At 36.7% G+C, this 12,664-nt stretch overlaps 1 protein-coding gene across 6 annotated transcripts in view; it reads left to right on the top strand.

Annotated features, from left to right (window-relative positions):
• Positions 1-12,664, top strand: part of traf3ip1 (TNF receptor-associated factor 3 interacting protein 1) — a 31,090-nt gene that overhangs the window by 6,346 nt on the left and 12,080 nt on the right. For 2 of the 6 annotated variants that reach the window (XM_081368272.1, XM_081368277.1), the window contains exons 3-13: positions 926-1,087; positions 2,862-2,885; positions 3,468-3,596; positions 3,868-4,269; positions 4,601-4,678; positions 4,815-4,835; positions 6,231-6,254; positions 6,411-6,486; positions 6,769-6,789; positions 10,188-10,272; positions 10,902-10,988. In XM_081368272.1, coding sequence (XP_081224398.1) covers positions 926-1,087; positions 2,862-2,885; positions 3,468-3,596; positions 3,868-4,269; positions 4,601-4,678; positions 4,815-4,835; positions 6,231-6,254; positions 6,411-6,486; positions 6,769-6,789; positions 10,188-10,272; positions 10,902-10,988 — 1,109 coding nt within the window. The remainder of the gene's footprint in view (positions 1-925; positions 1,088-2,861; positions 2,886-3,467; positions 3,597-3,867; positions 4,270-4,600; positions 4,679-4,814; positions 4,836-6,230; positions 6,255-6,410; positions 6,487-6,768; positions 6,790-10,187; positions 10,273-10,901; positions 10,989-12,664) is intronic. The other 4 variants (XM_081368273.1, XM_081368274.1, XM_081368275.1 and 1 more) reach the window with 4 other exon arrangements.

The raw sequence follows: 12,664 nt of genomic DNA, 5'->3' as shown, positions 1-12,664 counted from the left end.
TCAAGCTGTCGGTGATGATGTATGTACTGTTTTGTTTAAAGCATCAGGATAACTTTAGGTTCTTTGTGTACAGTGCAATTAAGTCTAAGCCTAAAGTAACTAAGCTAAAATTTTCATTTCATTGAATTAGAAAAAAGTTATTATTTTCTTGACATATTTATGCAACATTTAATCAGGGATCCTATACCAATATTCTGTCAGAAAGTGTGGCACACATGTTTTATGAAGTGTTTACAGAATGAGACTGACACCATAGATGATTCACATGATAAGATAAAGTTACAGATCAATTTTTGATTTTCAATCTCAAATCTTTCAAAATGTATAGACTTCTAAATGTATAAGACTATTTACATTTATTTGGATAAGTTTAAATAGTCCAATTATGATCAGCATTAGAATGTTTATTAATGCTATTAATGAAAGTAAATTATTGTTTTTATAATGAGTGTCCCTGGATTGGCTAGTCATTTGGCTAGGCTATCTAGTTCCTAGATAGGTGACCCTGGGTCTGTAAAGGCTGAAAACCCAAGCCCTGTCCAATGTGTATTTTCTGCACCATTGGTTGCCCCAAACAAATTGCTGTTTTGGTGTGCAAAAAAAGCTACAGAGTCTTAAAATCTGGTGAGCAAACCTTTCTATCGCCTCTGTCCTTCAGCTTCTCCTCTTTCTCTTTTTCTCTCTCCCTTCGTTTCTCACGAAGGGAGAGAGAAACGACAGATTCAAAATCAACAAACAGATTCAAAATCTGTTTGTTGAATTGCCCCAACTGTGCTAGCAATGACAACCTTGGCTTATCCAGTGGAGTGTGTGTTTTGGGACTACATGTTTAAACAATAGAAGACTGGGGCTGTGTTTAAAAACAGACAAACATTATGCTTGCAGTTCTGTTTCACCTTCTCAGTTGTCTTCATGTACCCTACAGGACAAAGACTCAAAAATTGCGTTCCTCCAGAAGGCCATCGATGTGGTGATGCTAGTCAGTGGAGAGCCCTTAGCTGCCAAACCTGCTCGGATCGTAGCCGGACACGAACCAGAGAAAACCAACGAGCTGCTGCAGGCCATTGCTAAATGCTGTCTCAACAAGGTCAGTCCTGCGATTAAAGACCACTCAGCTACTGTGCTTCTGTCCTGCAGGATTCGCTCAAAGCCATTTAACTAGTGAATGACTCAAGACTAATATGTCCAAGCAGGGGGTAATTTATACATGTATTCATTTAATTGCACCCTTGAGCTTTTCTGAAGGTTAAGGAGCGATGGAACATTGCCATCAGCATTATCAGGGGAACCCACTGATGCCTGCAGGGCGAAGAGCAGGTGAACGTGAACAATGGGCTAAATGACAGTTCTTCTGCTCTACAGCACACTGGGATATTTTATACATGTCTTTGACCTCATGTTGCTCTAGGATGACTGTAGGTAACTTTGAATGGAAACTTCAGGTGAAATTGGTGATGCTGTTAAGGGGATAGTCACCCAAAAATGAAAATTGTGTCATCATTTACTAATTTCTTTTTTCTGTGGAACCCCAAAGGATGTATTTTTGGTAAAAAAAAAAGTTTTGCTGCAGTTATTATATGTAATAACAAGAGGCTGACAAGCCCTTCCAAGAGGGAAAGAAACCCCCATAAAAGTATCATATAGTAGACCATATGTGTAACTGTGCACTATATTCCAAGCCTATGATAATTATTATAGCTTTTTGTGAGAAACGAACTGAAAGTTATTCTTTCCTTTCCTTTCCTTTCCTTTCCTTTCCTTTCCTTTCCTTTCCTTTCCTTTCCTTTCCTTTCCTTTCCTTTCCTTTCCTTTCCTTTCCTTTCCTTTCCTTTCCTTTCCTTTCCTTTCCTTTCCTTTCCTTTCCTTTCCTTTCCTTTCCTTTCCTTTCCTTTCCTTTCCTTTCCTTTCCTTTCCTTTCCTTCCCTACCCTTGCCTACCCTACCCTACCCTACCCCACCCTACCCTACCCTACCCTACCCTACCCTACCCCACCCTTCCCTACCCTACCCCCTTTCCTTTCCTTTCCTTTCCTTTCGTCAAGTTTGTGTGCATTCAACTTCTTTTATGGCAATTTTTTTTTATTAACCCTTAAATATAGGTATCAAACTTCAAACTTATTTTTTTTCATTAACCCTTAAATATAGGTATCAAACTTCAAACTTATTTTTTTTCATTAACCCTTAAATATAGGTATCAAACTTCACTCTGTAACTCATGCCACATTCTTTGTGCTATGTATGAACATAAATGATACCCAAACTGAGCAGTCTGTTGAGGAGATCTGCTGTTCATTTTCAATTACACAGTTTTTCAGCAGGTGGATAATAAAAAAATAATCTCATAGACTTGCGTTGAAGAAGCGACAGTTGAACTGTTCAACACTTTGATCACCCACAATACTAGTTTTGTATTAAGCACACCATGCACATGTTTCTTAAGAATTGTTTGTCAATTACTCAACCTCATGTTGTTCCAAATATGGATGAGTTTCTTTCTTCTGTTGAACACAAAATAAGTTTTTTTAAAGAATGTTTTAGTTTTTTTAAAGAAAGTTTTACGAATCACCACATCATGATTTTGTTTTATTTAAAAAGATTCAGAATAATACAAAGACAAAAATTTCAAAGGCAAAAATAACGTAAACTTCTTCACCTGAGATGTGACCCCTGAAAAAAACCCTTCAATGCTTTTTATACTACCCTATTTTTTGGGCCGCCTTCTAATTATTGGCTGTCATTATAGTACAGCTAATTCCCTTATAAGGTAATACCTGGGACTTATCCTAGTCCCTCTATTAGCATAAGCTTGCAAAAGCACATGTTCAAGTTATCTATTATTTTTTTCACACTTATTCTTTGCAGCACGCACATCAAAAGCTTTATATGGTAAGTTCCTCTATCATAGCCCTTTTGACCTTTCTCTAACTTCACACATTTTCTATGTCTGAAATAAAAGATGTTCAAAGTTCCCTTTAACAGTACACACATACATTACACTTCTAACAATGACTTAAGTTTGCAGGCCAAGCTCGAACTCGGCTTTAAGTTATTCGAGCTTGCCCTGCAACTTCAACACATCCTCATTTGAACATTTTATTTCATTTTCAGCCATAAAACTGTTTGCGATGTTCCACTATAACAATTATCTTCCTATTTAATCGCTCGGCTAGTCTGACAATTTTTATTAACTGTGCACGATGAATCAGTTCGTCTCGAGGGAGTTGAGCTTTAGTGGAAGATCTTCTGAGTTTTCAGAAGAAGGTTTTTCAGAAGATGATTTTTCAGAAAAATTTATAATCGATTGTTCTACAATATTTATTACAACTTCCATAGTAGGAAAAAAAATACTATGGAAGTCAATGGTTACCATCAACTGAAACTGGTCTAAGAGCATGCAGAGTGTTGCTTGGGACTTTATGTTCATTATGTTAAGTTGTTGTTAAACAGCGTATCCTGTCCTTGTTCTAGCTCTCCAGTGACGAGGCTGTTAAGCGGGTGTTAGCAGGAGACAAGCTGGACCTGAAGGGGAAGCCCAGCACCTCCAGATCCCAGGACAAGGAGAACAGAGAGGGCAGGGAGCGCCACCGAGACCGAGAGGTGAGACCCGCTTAACGCTTTGACCCAGTGACATTTTCAGCCAAACCAGAATTTTCTGTTGTCATAAATCACAACGTCTTGGGTGTTTCTGTTATGTCTTTTTCTTTCACTCGTTAATTCTGTAATTATAATAACACTTTGCATTTGGGTCCTGGTGAAGCTGTAATGGTTATTTTAGCATTAATGACCAGTTTACTATACATTATCCCTTACTTGTTTTGTTTATTGCTATGAAAGTGAAAATCTGATGTTGTCTCTGGCTGTTGTTCAGGAGAGGAATGGCATTAAGGAGAGCAGCGGAAGCAGAGAGCAGAAAAATCCAGATCAACCGAAAGATCCTGAGAGCAAGAGGGACGACAAGGACCGCCGAAAAGATGCAGAGAGGTCTGACAAGGGGCACGAAAGAGACCGGACAAAAGACAGAGACAAGGACAAGAGCCGGGATCGGGAGAAAGACAAGACCAGAGAGAAGGAACGTGAGCGAGAGAAGGAGAAGGACCGCAACAAGGACAAGGAGAAGGAGCGAGATAAAGAAAGGGATAAGAAAAGAGAACGGGAATCTCACAAAGACAGAGATAGAGAACGAGACAAGGAGAGAGATCGCGAGCGTGAGAAACGAAGGGAGAGAGAAAAAGAGAAAGAGGAGAAGCTGAAGGACAGAGGCGATAGAAAGGTTTGCTCACCAGATTTTAAGACTCTGTAGCTTTTTTTGCACACCAGCCACAGTGGCAGACGAATGACCAATTTTACCAGCCTTTTTTTTTTTTGTCTAATTCAGATATATAAAGTAACACTTGCTCTTAAAATCCCATTTAAAACTAGAAATACAGTTTTAGGATTGTGAAAATTTTAACAAAGAAAGTGATATATTACATATATATTATATATATATATATTATTACATTTAAATATTTCTAGACCTCAAAGCAAATTTCTGTGCTTTTATCCTTGTGAATTAGTCTTTCTCTGCTTTTAATACACTAACAATTTGACTTTTTCCATAGATCAAGGCAGCAGAGATCAGCAAGTCAAAGCCTAACCCAGAGATCACAAGTAAAACACATGAAGCTGAAGCAGAAGAGGTAAGATTGATCACTGGCTGCTTTATTCTGCTTACACCCTTTACGTTTGTTCTGTAGGAGTGGGTCGTCAATGAGGCTTGTTGACGTAATATTCCTCATAGTTCTTTATTCTTTTCTTTGTTCCTCTGAATTGGAGGCTGAGGGCGGTGAACTGGAGGTACGAGTCTGTTGTGATGTCAGTTATTTGCTTCGTGGCGGAATAATAGGTGTTTTGCATAGTTAGAATTGCACAAATACAGTCTTTGGATTGTGGCGCAAGGATTGTCTTATCAGGCCTCGACAATTAGGATTTTTTCTGCTGCCCAGGTTGAGCAATTAGTTAAGAATTTTCTCTGGTCCTGAGGCAAAAGTTCGGGGTTGGTAAGATTTTTTAAATGTTTTTGAAAGAAGTCTCTCATACTCACCAAGGCTGCATTTATTTGATAAAAAATCCAGTACAAACAGTAATATTGTGAAATATCATTACAATTTAAAACTGATTTCAATTGATATTGATTTTCTATTGAAACTGATTTTTATTTTATTTTATCTAATTTATTCCTGTGATCAAACCTGAATTTTCAGCATAATTACTCCAGTCTTCAGTGTCACATGATCCTTTAGAAATCATTCTAATATGCTCATTTGATGCTCAAGAAACATTTCTTGCTTAATATTTTTGTGCAATACAATTTCTTTTAACAGTCACAAGTCACTTTTGATCAATTAAATGCATTCTTGTTGAAAAAATATCTTACTGATCCCAGACGTTTAAATGGTAGTGTATATATGAAAAGCAATTAAATATATATATATATATTAAAAAAAATGAACGTTTCTTTTGAAGATTTTTTTTTATAGGTTCAGTAATTTTCTTTAATTGTGGCAAAATGCTAAATAAATACAAGTACATTTGTATTTACACATAAATTGCTGGAAATAACAAAAATAAACAATGCATCGCATGCTTTTAAGTTTGTTTTTAAAGGGATAGATCACCCAAAAAGGAAAATTTGCTGTTATTTTACTCACCTTTAGGCCATCCAAGATGTTGGTGTCATTTTTGTTTTTCTTCAGTAGAAAAGAAGATTTTTAGCTGAACACGTAGAACTTGTTAATTCATATAATGCAAGTTGATGGCTACTGTCACTTTGAGAGTAAATTAAAACAAATATATTACAGGCAAAACAAAATGAAATGATACATTGAGGTCTTATGAACTGAAACGATCGGTTTGCGCACAAAACTGAACATTATTTACAACATTATTACCTGTAATCAACAGCCTGGGTAAACGGTCATTATGCGACAGGAGATTTTGCGCTTACATTACCAAGGACTGCGGTTTCAACTAAAAATCCAAAATGACCTGAGGGATGAGTAAATTAACTTCAAATTTCCCGCCATGTTGCTCCACGTCTATTGTGTCTTTGCAGCTTCTGTAGCTTCGTATTTGGAGTAGTGAACTTTTATTGTTTTGGCTAGTGGTGCAGCTGTTTAAAGCAAGTGTACTGTAAACGTAAATGTGAAAGTCTTAAGGATCTCTGTTGCGTTTTGTTTTGTCTTCATTCAGCCTACAGATTTCTCTGAAATACAGGTAATTTCTCTTTGTCCCAAGTGAATCTGTTTCCGCCTATGATAATGTTTCATGTCTGCAACAACAGCCCAGAAGATTTTTGTCTTAGAGAAAGTTTGTAAAGAAAGAAGGCTCAGGTGATCTTGAGTGATATCTGTCTTTCCTCATTCCTTTCAGCCTGAGAGTCCCTCCCGGATGCCTAGGCCCTCATCGGCTAAAGGACAGAGGCGGTGGCCCAAAACAAGAGGTCAAGGTACTAAACATGTGTTCCTTAACAGACCCTATTAATTATTGATGTGCAGTGCATTGACGTTTTGATGCGTATCCAACTTGATCTGTTTAGTTGTTTCGAGTCTGCACGCATGAAATCAAATTTTTACAAACCCAGTCTAAACAAACTGATTAATGTAGGATTATTAAAACTGTCACAGCCTTAGAATGTTTAACACCATTATGAAAATCACAGCTGCACATCAGATGTTGTTTTATGTGATTCATCTTAAGTTATAACATAAATTGTGTATCTCTGTTACAGATGAGACTGACAGCGAAGGAGGTGAGTGTTGTTTTATTTCGTTAATACCTGTTACCAAGGTTTAAAACTAACTTTTTGCCACACCCAATAATAGAAATAATACGTTTCATTTATACAGCGCTTTTCCAGAGCTCAGAGAGCTTTACAATCAAAAACAAAAATACATCATAAACAAGGCCAAATACAAGAAACTATACAGTACTGCTCATTCAAATATTTGTATATTTTCCACTCCGGACTACGCATTTAATGTGTATAGAGTAAAAATGATTTTTATCAGGTTAGTCCCTCACGGAGTGAGTACACCAAGCAACCCGCATCAAACTGCATCTCGAATGCAACAGAGCCCAAACCAGTGCAAACTCTAGGACCACAAACGGGAACACTCGATGCACGCCACAATCACAAAAACCAATCACGAGAATTCGTTAGGTTGAAGTCCATTTTATGAGCGTGTGAAACATTGAGAAACATACTTTTTAAACAAGGCAAAATCAAAACAAACATACAGCCCCGGTGTGAAGCTGCAGCCAAACTCGTACAGCATACTCACACTGTAAGTCTAAAAAATACAGAAAAGTACTGGCCAGCAAATTATTGTTATTATTGTTTTTATTATTATTATAAAACTTATATGTGACCCTGGATCACAAAACCAGTCACAAGTCACACGGGTATATTTGTGGAAATAGCCAACAATACACTGTATGGGTCAAAATGATACATTTTTCTTTTATGCCAAAAATCATTAGGATATTAAGTAAAGATCATGTTCCATGAAGATATTTTGTAAATGTCCTACTGTAAATATATAAATAAATTATTTCTGTGAGTGAATGTAGCACAATCGCAAACATAAATGGACAACTTTAAAGGCGATTTTCATAATGTTTAGATTTTTTTGCATCTTTAGATTCCAGATTTTCAAGTAGTTGTCCAAATATTGTCCTATCCTAACAAACCATACATCAATGGAAAGCTTATTTATTCAGCTTTCAGGTGATGTTTGAATCTCAATTTCCAAAAATTGACCCATGTGACTGGTTTTGTGGTCCAGGGTCACATATAAAAAATTTGAGAAGATGGTTGCTGCATGTTGCGTTTTGAAAAACACATTATAAGACTCAAATGCAAAACTTATGCAGAGATGAGTTCGTGGGGAGCAGCTTTTACTGCAAATCGAGCTGCTCCGAATCATAGAAAACACCAGATCATGATCTGCTAATGTGTCAAATATATTTATATAGTCATAGAAAGTAAATTAAAACAGCTAAATACTCATTGTTAACTCAAATTCAGAATTTCGACTTAATAAATTAATTTTTACTTGTGCTGTCAAATCAATTAATCTCATCTAAAAAAAGTTTGTTTTCATAAAATATATATGTGCATACAGTGTGCGAAATACGGGGGGGTCCGGGGGGGCTCGACCCCCCCGATTAACCCATGAGACCCCCAGAAAGCCTCAAAAGCAAAATTTGAAGGGGTTCTCAAATTTGGTAAAAGTGTTAATTTCGTTAACATAAACTATGACGAAAAAAATGTACATTGATGACCTTTTTTCCCCTGACTAAGACAAGACGATGAGAGACGAATTAAACGATAACTGTGACTAAATCAACACATGCAATATCGTTGACAAAAAAAAGACGGGACTGAAATATGTTTAAAAAAAAAAACTTGACCAAAATCCCTTATTTTTGTTGAATAAAGGAGGAGACAACGCATTACAGACTGCTTTTACGAGCGTTCATGCTTACGGTTGCCAGATTTCAATAATATAAACCCCAGTCAGTGCTTTTCTGTTAAAAGGGCACGTTTTCTACCCGGTCTTTTCAATAGTATCTGGCAACCATCCGCGCGCGCGCTTGCTACACTTCTGAAGAAGCGCGGATGATCTGAAAACAAAGTAAGCTGGAGTTCCGCGATCTTCATTTGAGATTTTCTACTTAAATTAAAGTGTCATTCATTCGGTCTCCGTTCTGTCACGAGCAGCTTGCGCTGTTTGTGCGACTAAATCTGCGAACAAATTGCAGCTGATATTGTCACACCATGATCGGTCATACCGCAGGCTCTCATTTACAAGTGCACTGATTGCGTGCCAGTCTCGATAGGCTATAACGCTTTCAGTTGATTGCTCTTGTAAATGCGCCAGATTGGTGCCAATTATTGTCATGTCTGCATTGTAATGCCCAACTTTGCCTTTCCTTGTTATAAAACAACGTGCATCCAAACAACTTTAGCCAATGCAACCTCCTATTGCTTTACGAATACCAGGCTATAACTTATGATATTGCATTGGCATTTGTTTGAATGTAACATCTATGCAAAATAATCCTTGAATCATTTCTTATTTAAGGCCATTCCCGTTTCGAATATGTGATTTGTGTATTGTCAACAATAAGCATAAACATTCTGCATTTCCATTTTGTAGTATGGATCATTCATTGCGACATCATGTTTAAGAATCTGTAATCTGATAAAATACTTCATGCTACTGCCCACTGACATACTTTTAAAGCTACTGTTGTCCCTTTTTTTGGCCTTCAAAACACCTTAAAATGCAAATGTCGAGATCAAGAAAATCTATATTTTCTCGGGGGACCATGCCCCCGAACCCCCCTAGCGAGATCATTTTTTTAACCTCTGTGTTTATAAAACCCTGCGTCGGCCCTGCACCCAGTAAAGACAGTGATGCAATGATCCTTTGAATAGTTCTCCTATTTTCACGTGTGGATGGACTAAGGAATAGTCACTCAAAATTCATAATTATTTAGTTGTCTCTTCCTATAGTCTGTGGGCCAGTATTAATTGCAAAAACTGCACCTCTTCTGTGGCTATATTAATTCCATAATGATGAAGCCTTTCTCCGTGAAGTCAATCAGCAAAAGTTAAGTGATAATGTGCAAATATACTGGCCCATTTTGGTGGGAACTAATATTCAATACTAGTCTTACATGTCACTTTTTATAACACGTTCATCCTTTGCTGGGATGCTTAAAAAAATATTGGGGGCATAAATTAAGTGTAGTCTATACCCACTTCTCCAGGCACCACTACATCACTGAGCATATCAGATTATCAAAAGGTTTGTGCGTGTGTGTGTCCGTGTAGGCTATAGACTGATTGCGGCTTGCATCCATGAAATATTGTAATGTTATAGGCCTACTGTATGAGAAAATTTAGATCAGTATATTGCGCAACAATCTGGAGATGGGGACCCCCCCGAATATTGACGGGTATTTCGCACACTGTGTGCATATATATATATATATAATTGTATTAATGTGTGTGTGTGTGTGTTTACACACATATATAAACAAAAACTTTTATGTTAGATGCGATTAATCTCAATTAATCGTTTTGACAGCCCTAATTTTGACCCTTTCTGTAAATTTCCACAAAAAAAATTCTTCCAGAAGCGGACATCACTTCACCAGAGAACCCAGTCCCCATTGAGAATGGAGAAGCAACGGATTCTGTGCCACCTCAGACAACACACAGGTTTGTTCTTTCTTTCTTTCTTTCTTTCTTTCTTTCTTTCTTTCTTTCTTTCTTTCTTTCTTTCTTTCTTTCTTTCTTTCTTTCTTTCTTTCTTTCTTTCTTTCTTTCTTTCTTTCTTTCTTTCTTTCTTTCTTTCTTTCTTTCTTTCTTTCTTTCTTTCTTTCTTTCTTTCTTTCTTTCTTTCTTTCTTTCTTTCTTTCTTTCTTTCTTTCTTAATAAGTGCTAATGATCACATAAGTGTATTGATTTAAAAGGAAAAGAAAAGGCTAAATTTCCATCCAGTGATAACAAAGTAACCCAGTGTGATAATGTGCTGAGGGGATTGTGGGTGAATGGAGTGTATCATGTATGTTCCCATGAGAGATTGTCTGGCAGTGGAAGTCACTGATGCAAATCCCCTACTTTCACTGCACTGTACCGCAAGATCAAACCACAAGATAGGTATCACTCTCATCCAGATCATTACTCTTGTTCTCAGGACTATTTCTGTAAGCATTTAGCCATTTAGGAACTTGCCATTTACTTAAACTCCCCACGCATAAAGTCACATGCGTACCTTACAAAATGAGCTTGTGTATTTAATGTGAACATATTCATTCTTCTTTTGTTTGCAATGTTTATGTGAGTAGAAGATTACCACGGCCCAGCAGCGCTCGACCAGCTGCCCCCCGCGTCAAGCGACAGGAGAGCTACACTGATGTGATCCCAGCAGAGAGGTGAGAGATGTCGCTCATCAGAATCTCAGTTTCACACTTTATATTAAAGGGTTAGTTCACCCAAAAATGAAAATTCTGTCAGTAATTACTCACCCTCATGTTGTTCCAACCCTGTAAGACATTTGTTCATCTTCGGAACACAAATTAAGATATTTTTGATGAAATCTCAGAGCTTGCTCACTCCTTCATAGGCTGCTAGGTAATCTATATCTGCCATCCCAGAAAAGTTAGTAAAGACATCGTTAAAATAGTCCAAGTGACTGCAGTGGCTCAACCTTAAGTTTATCAAGCGACGAGAATACTTTTTGTGCGCAAAACCCCCCCAAAATAACGACTTTATTCAACTATTAATTTTCTTCTGTGTGGGCCTCTGACGTGAGTTCACGAGAGCACCACGACGAATGCGCGAGAACTTAATTTGTGTTCCGAAGATGAACCAAAGTCTTACAGGGTTGGAACAACATGAAGGGTGAGTGATTACTGACAGTAATTTTAATTTTTGGGTGAACTAACCCTTTAAAGAAGTAAGCCACAAGTGACGATGCACTGATACATACACTGATTTTACCACCGGTAGGGGGTTCTTACTTGAAATACCCTCTTAATATTTTGTGATAGGGTTATATGCTACCTTTTAAAAGTTTTAAGGCGATACAAGTTTTTTAAGCTCATCAAGGCTGCATTTATTAGATACAGTAAAAGCAGTAATATTGTGAAATACTATTACAATTTAAAATAACATCTATTTTAATATATTTCAAAATGTAATTTATTATTGTGATGGCAAAGATGCATTTTCATCAGCCATTACTCCAGTCTTCAGTATGGAAGATTATTTCAGCCACAGAATAAAAGAGAAAAAAATGTATTGCGAGTGTATATCTGCGAGTTTCTCACAATTCTGAGGAAATTTACTTTTTTAGGTGTAAACTCGCAATTGTGAGTTATAAAGTCTGAATTATGAGATATACAGTGCAATGCATAAGTGAATACACCCATGCTAAAGTTGACTAAAAAGAGGAATAAAAAATCATATTTTGGAAATTGAACTTAATGTCTTAATTTAAAAAATTAGGAAAAATCCAACCTTTAAGGACACCAATTTTCTTTGTGAATGAATAATGTATCGTAAATAAATAAATGTTCTTCCTTAAAATACATGGTGCATAAGTGAGTACACCCCTATGTTAAATTCCCATAGAGGCATGCAGATTTTTATTTTTAAGTATTTTTTTTTTTTTTTTTTTTAGGATACTAAAATATTTTTAATAATTTTTTTAGGATATTAAAATAGCCCCACATCATCACATAGCCTTCACCATACCTAGAGATTGGCATGGGGTACTTTCCATAAGATCATCTCTCAATGCAAATCAAACTAGCTATTAGGCTAACTGAAATAAAACCATGCTAATCTCTAGGTATGGTGAAGGCTATGTGATGATGTGGGGCTATTTTAATTCCAAAGGCCAAGGGAACTTTATCAGGATGCATAGTATCCTAAAAAAAATAAAAAAAAAAATACTTAAAAATAAAAATCTGCATGCCTCTATGGGAATTTAACATAGGGGTGTACTCACTTATGCACCATGTATTTTAAGGAAGAACATTTATTTATTTACGATACATTATTCATTCACAAAGAAAATTGGTGTCCTTAAAGGTTGGATTTTTCC

Source organism: Scardinius erythrophthalmus, assembly GCF_964197995.2.
Source record: "Scardinius erythrophthalmus genome assembly, chromosome: 6".
In the NCBI taxonomy this organism is placed as follows: domain Eukaryota; kingdom Metazoa; phylum Chordata; class Actinopteri; order Cypriniformes; family Leuciscidae; genus Scardinius; species Scardinius erythrophthalmus.
This window is presented reverse-complemented; position numbering and strand designations above follow the sequence as displayed.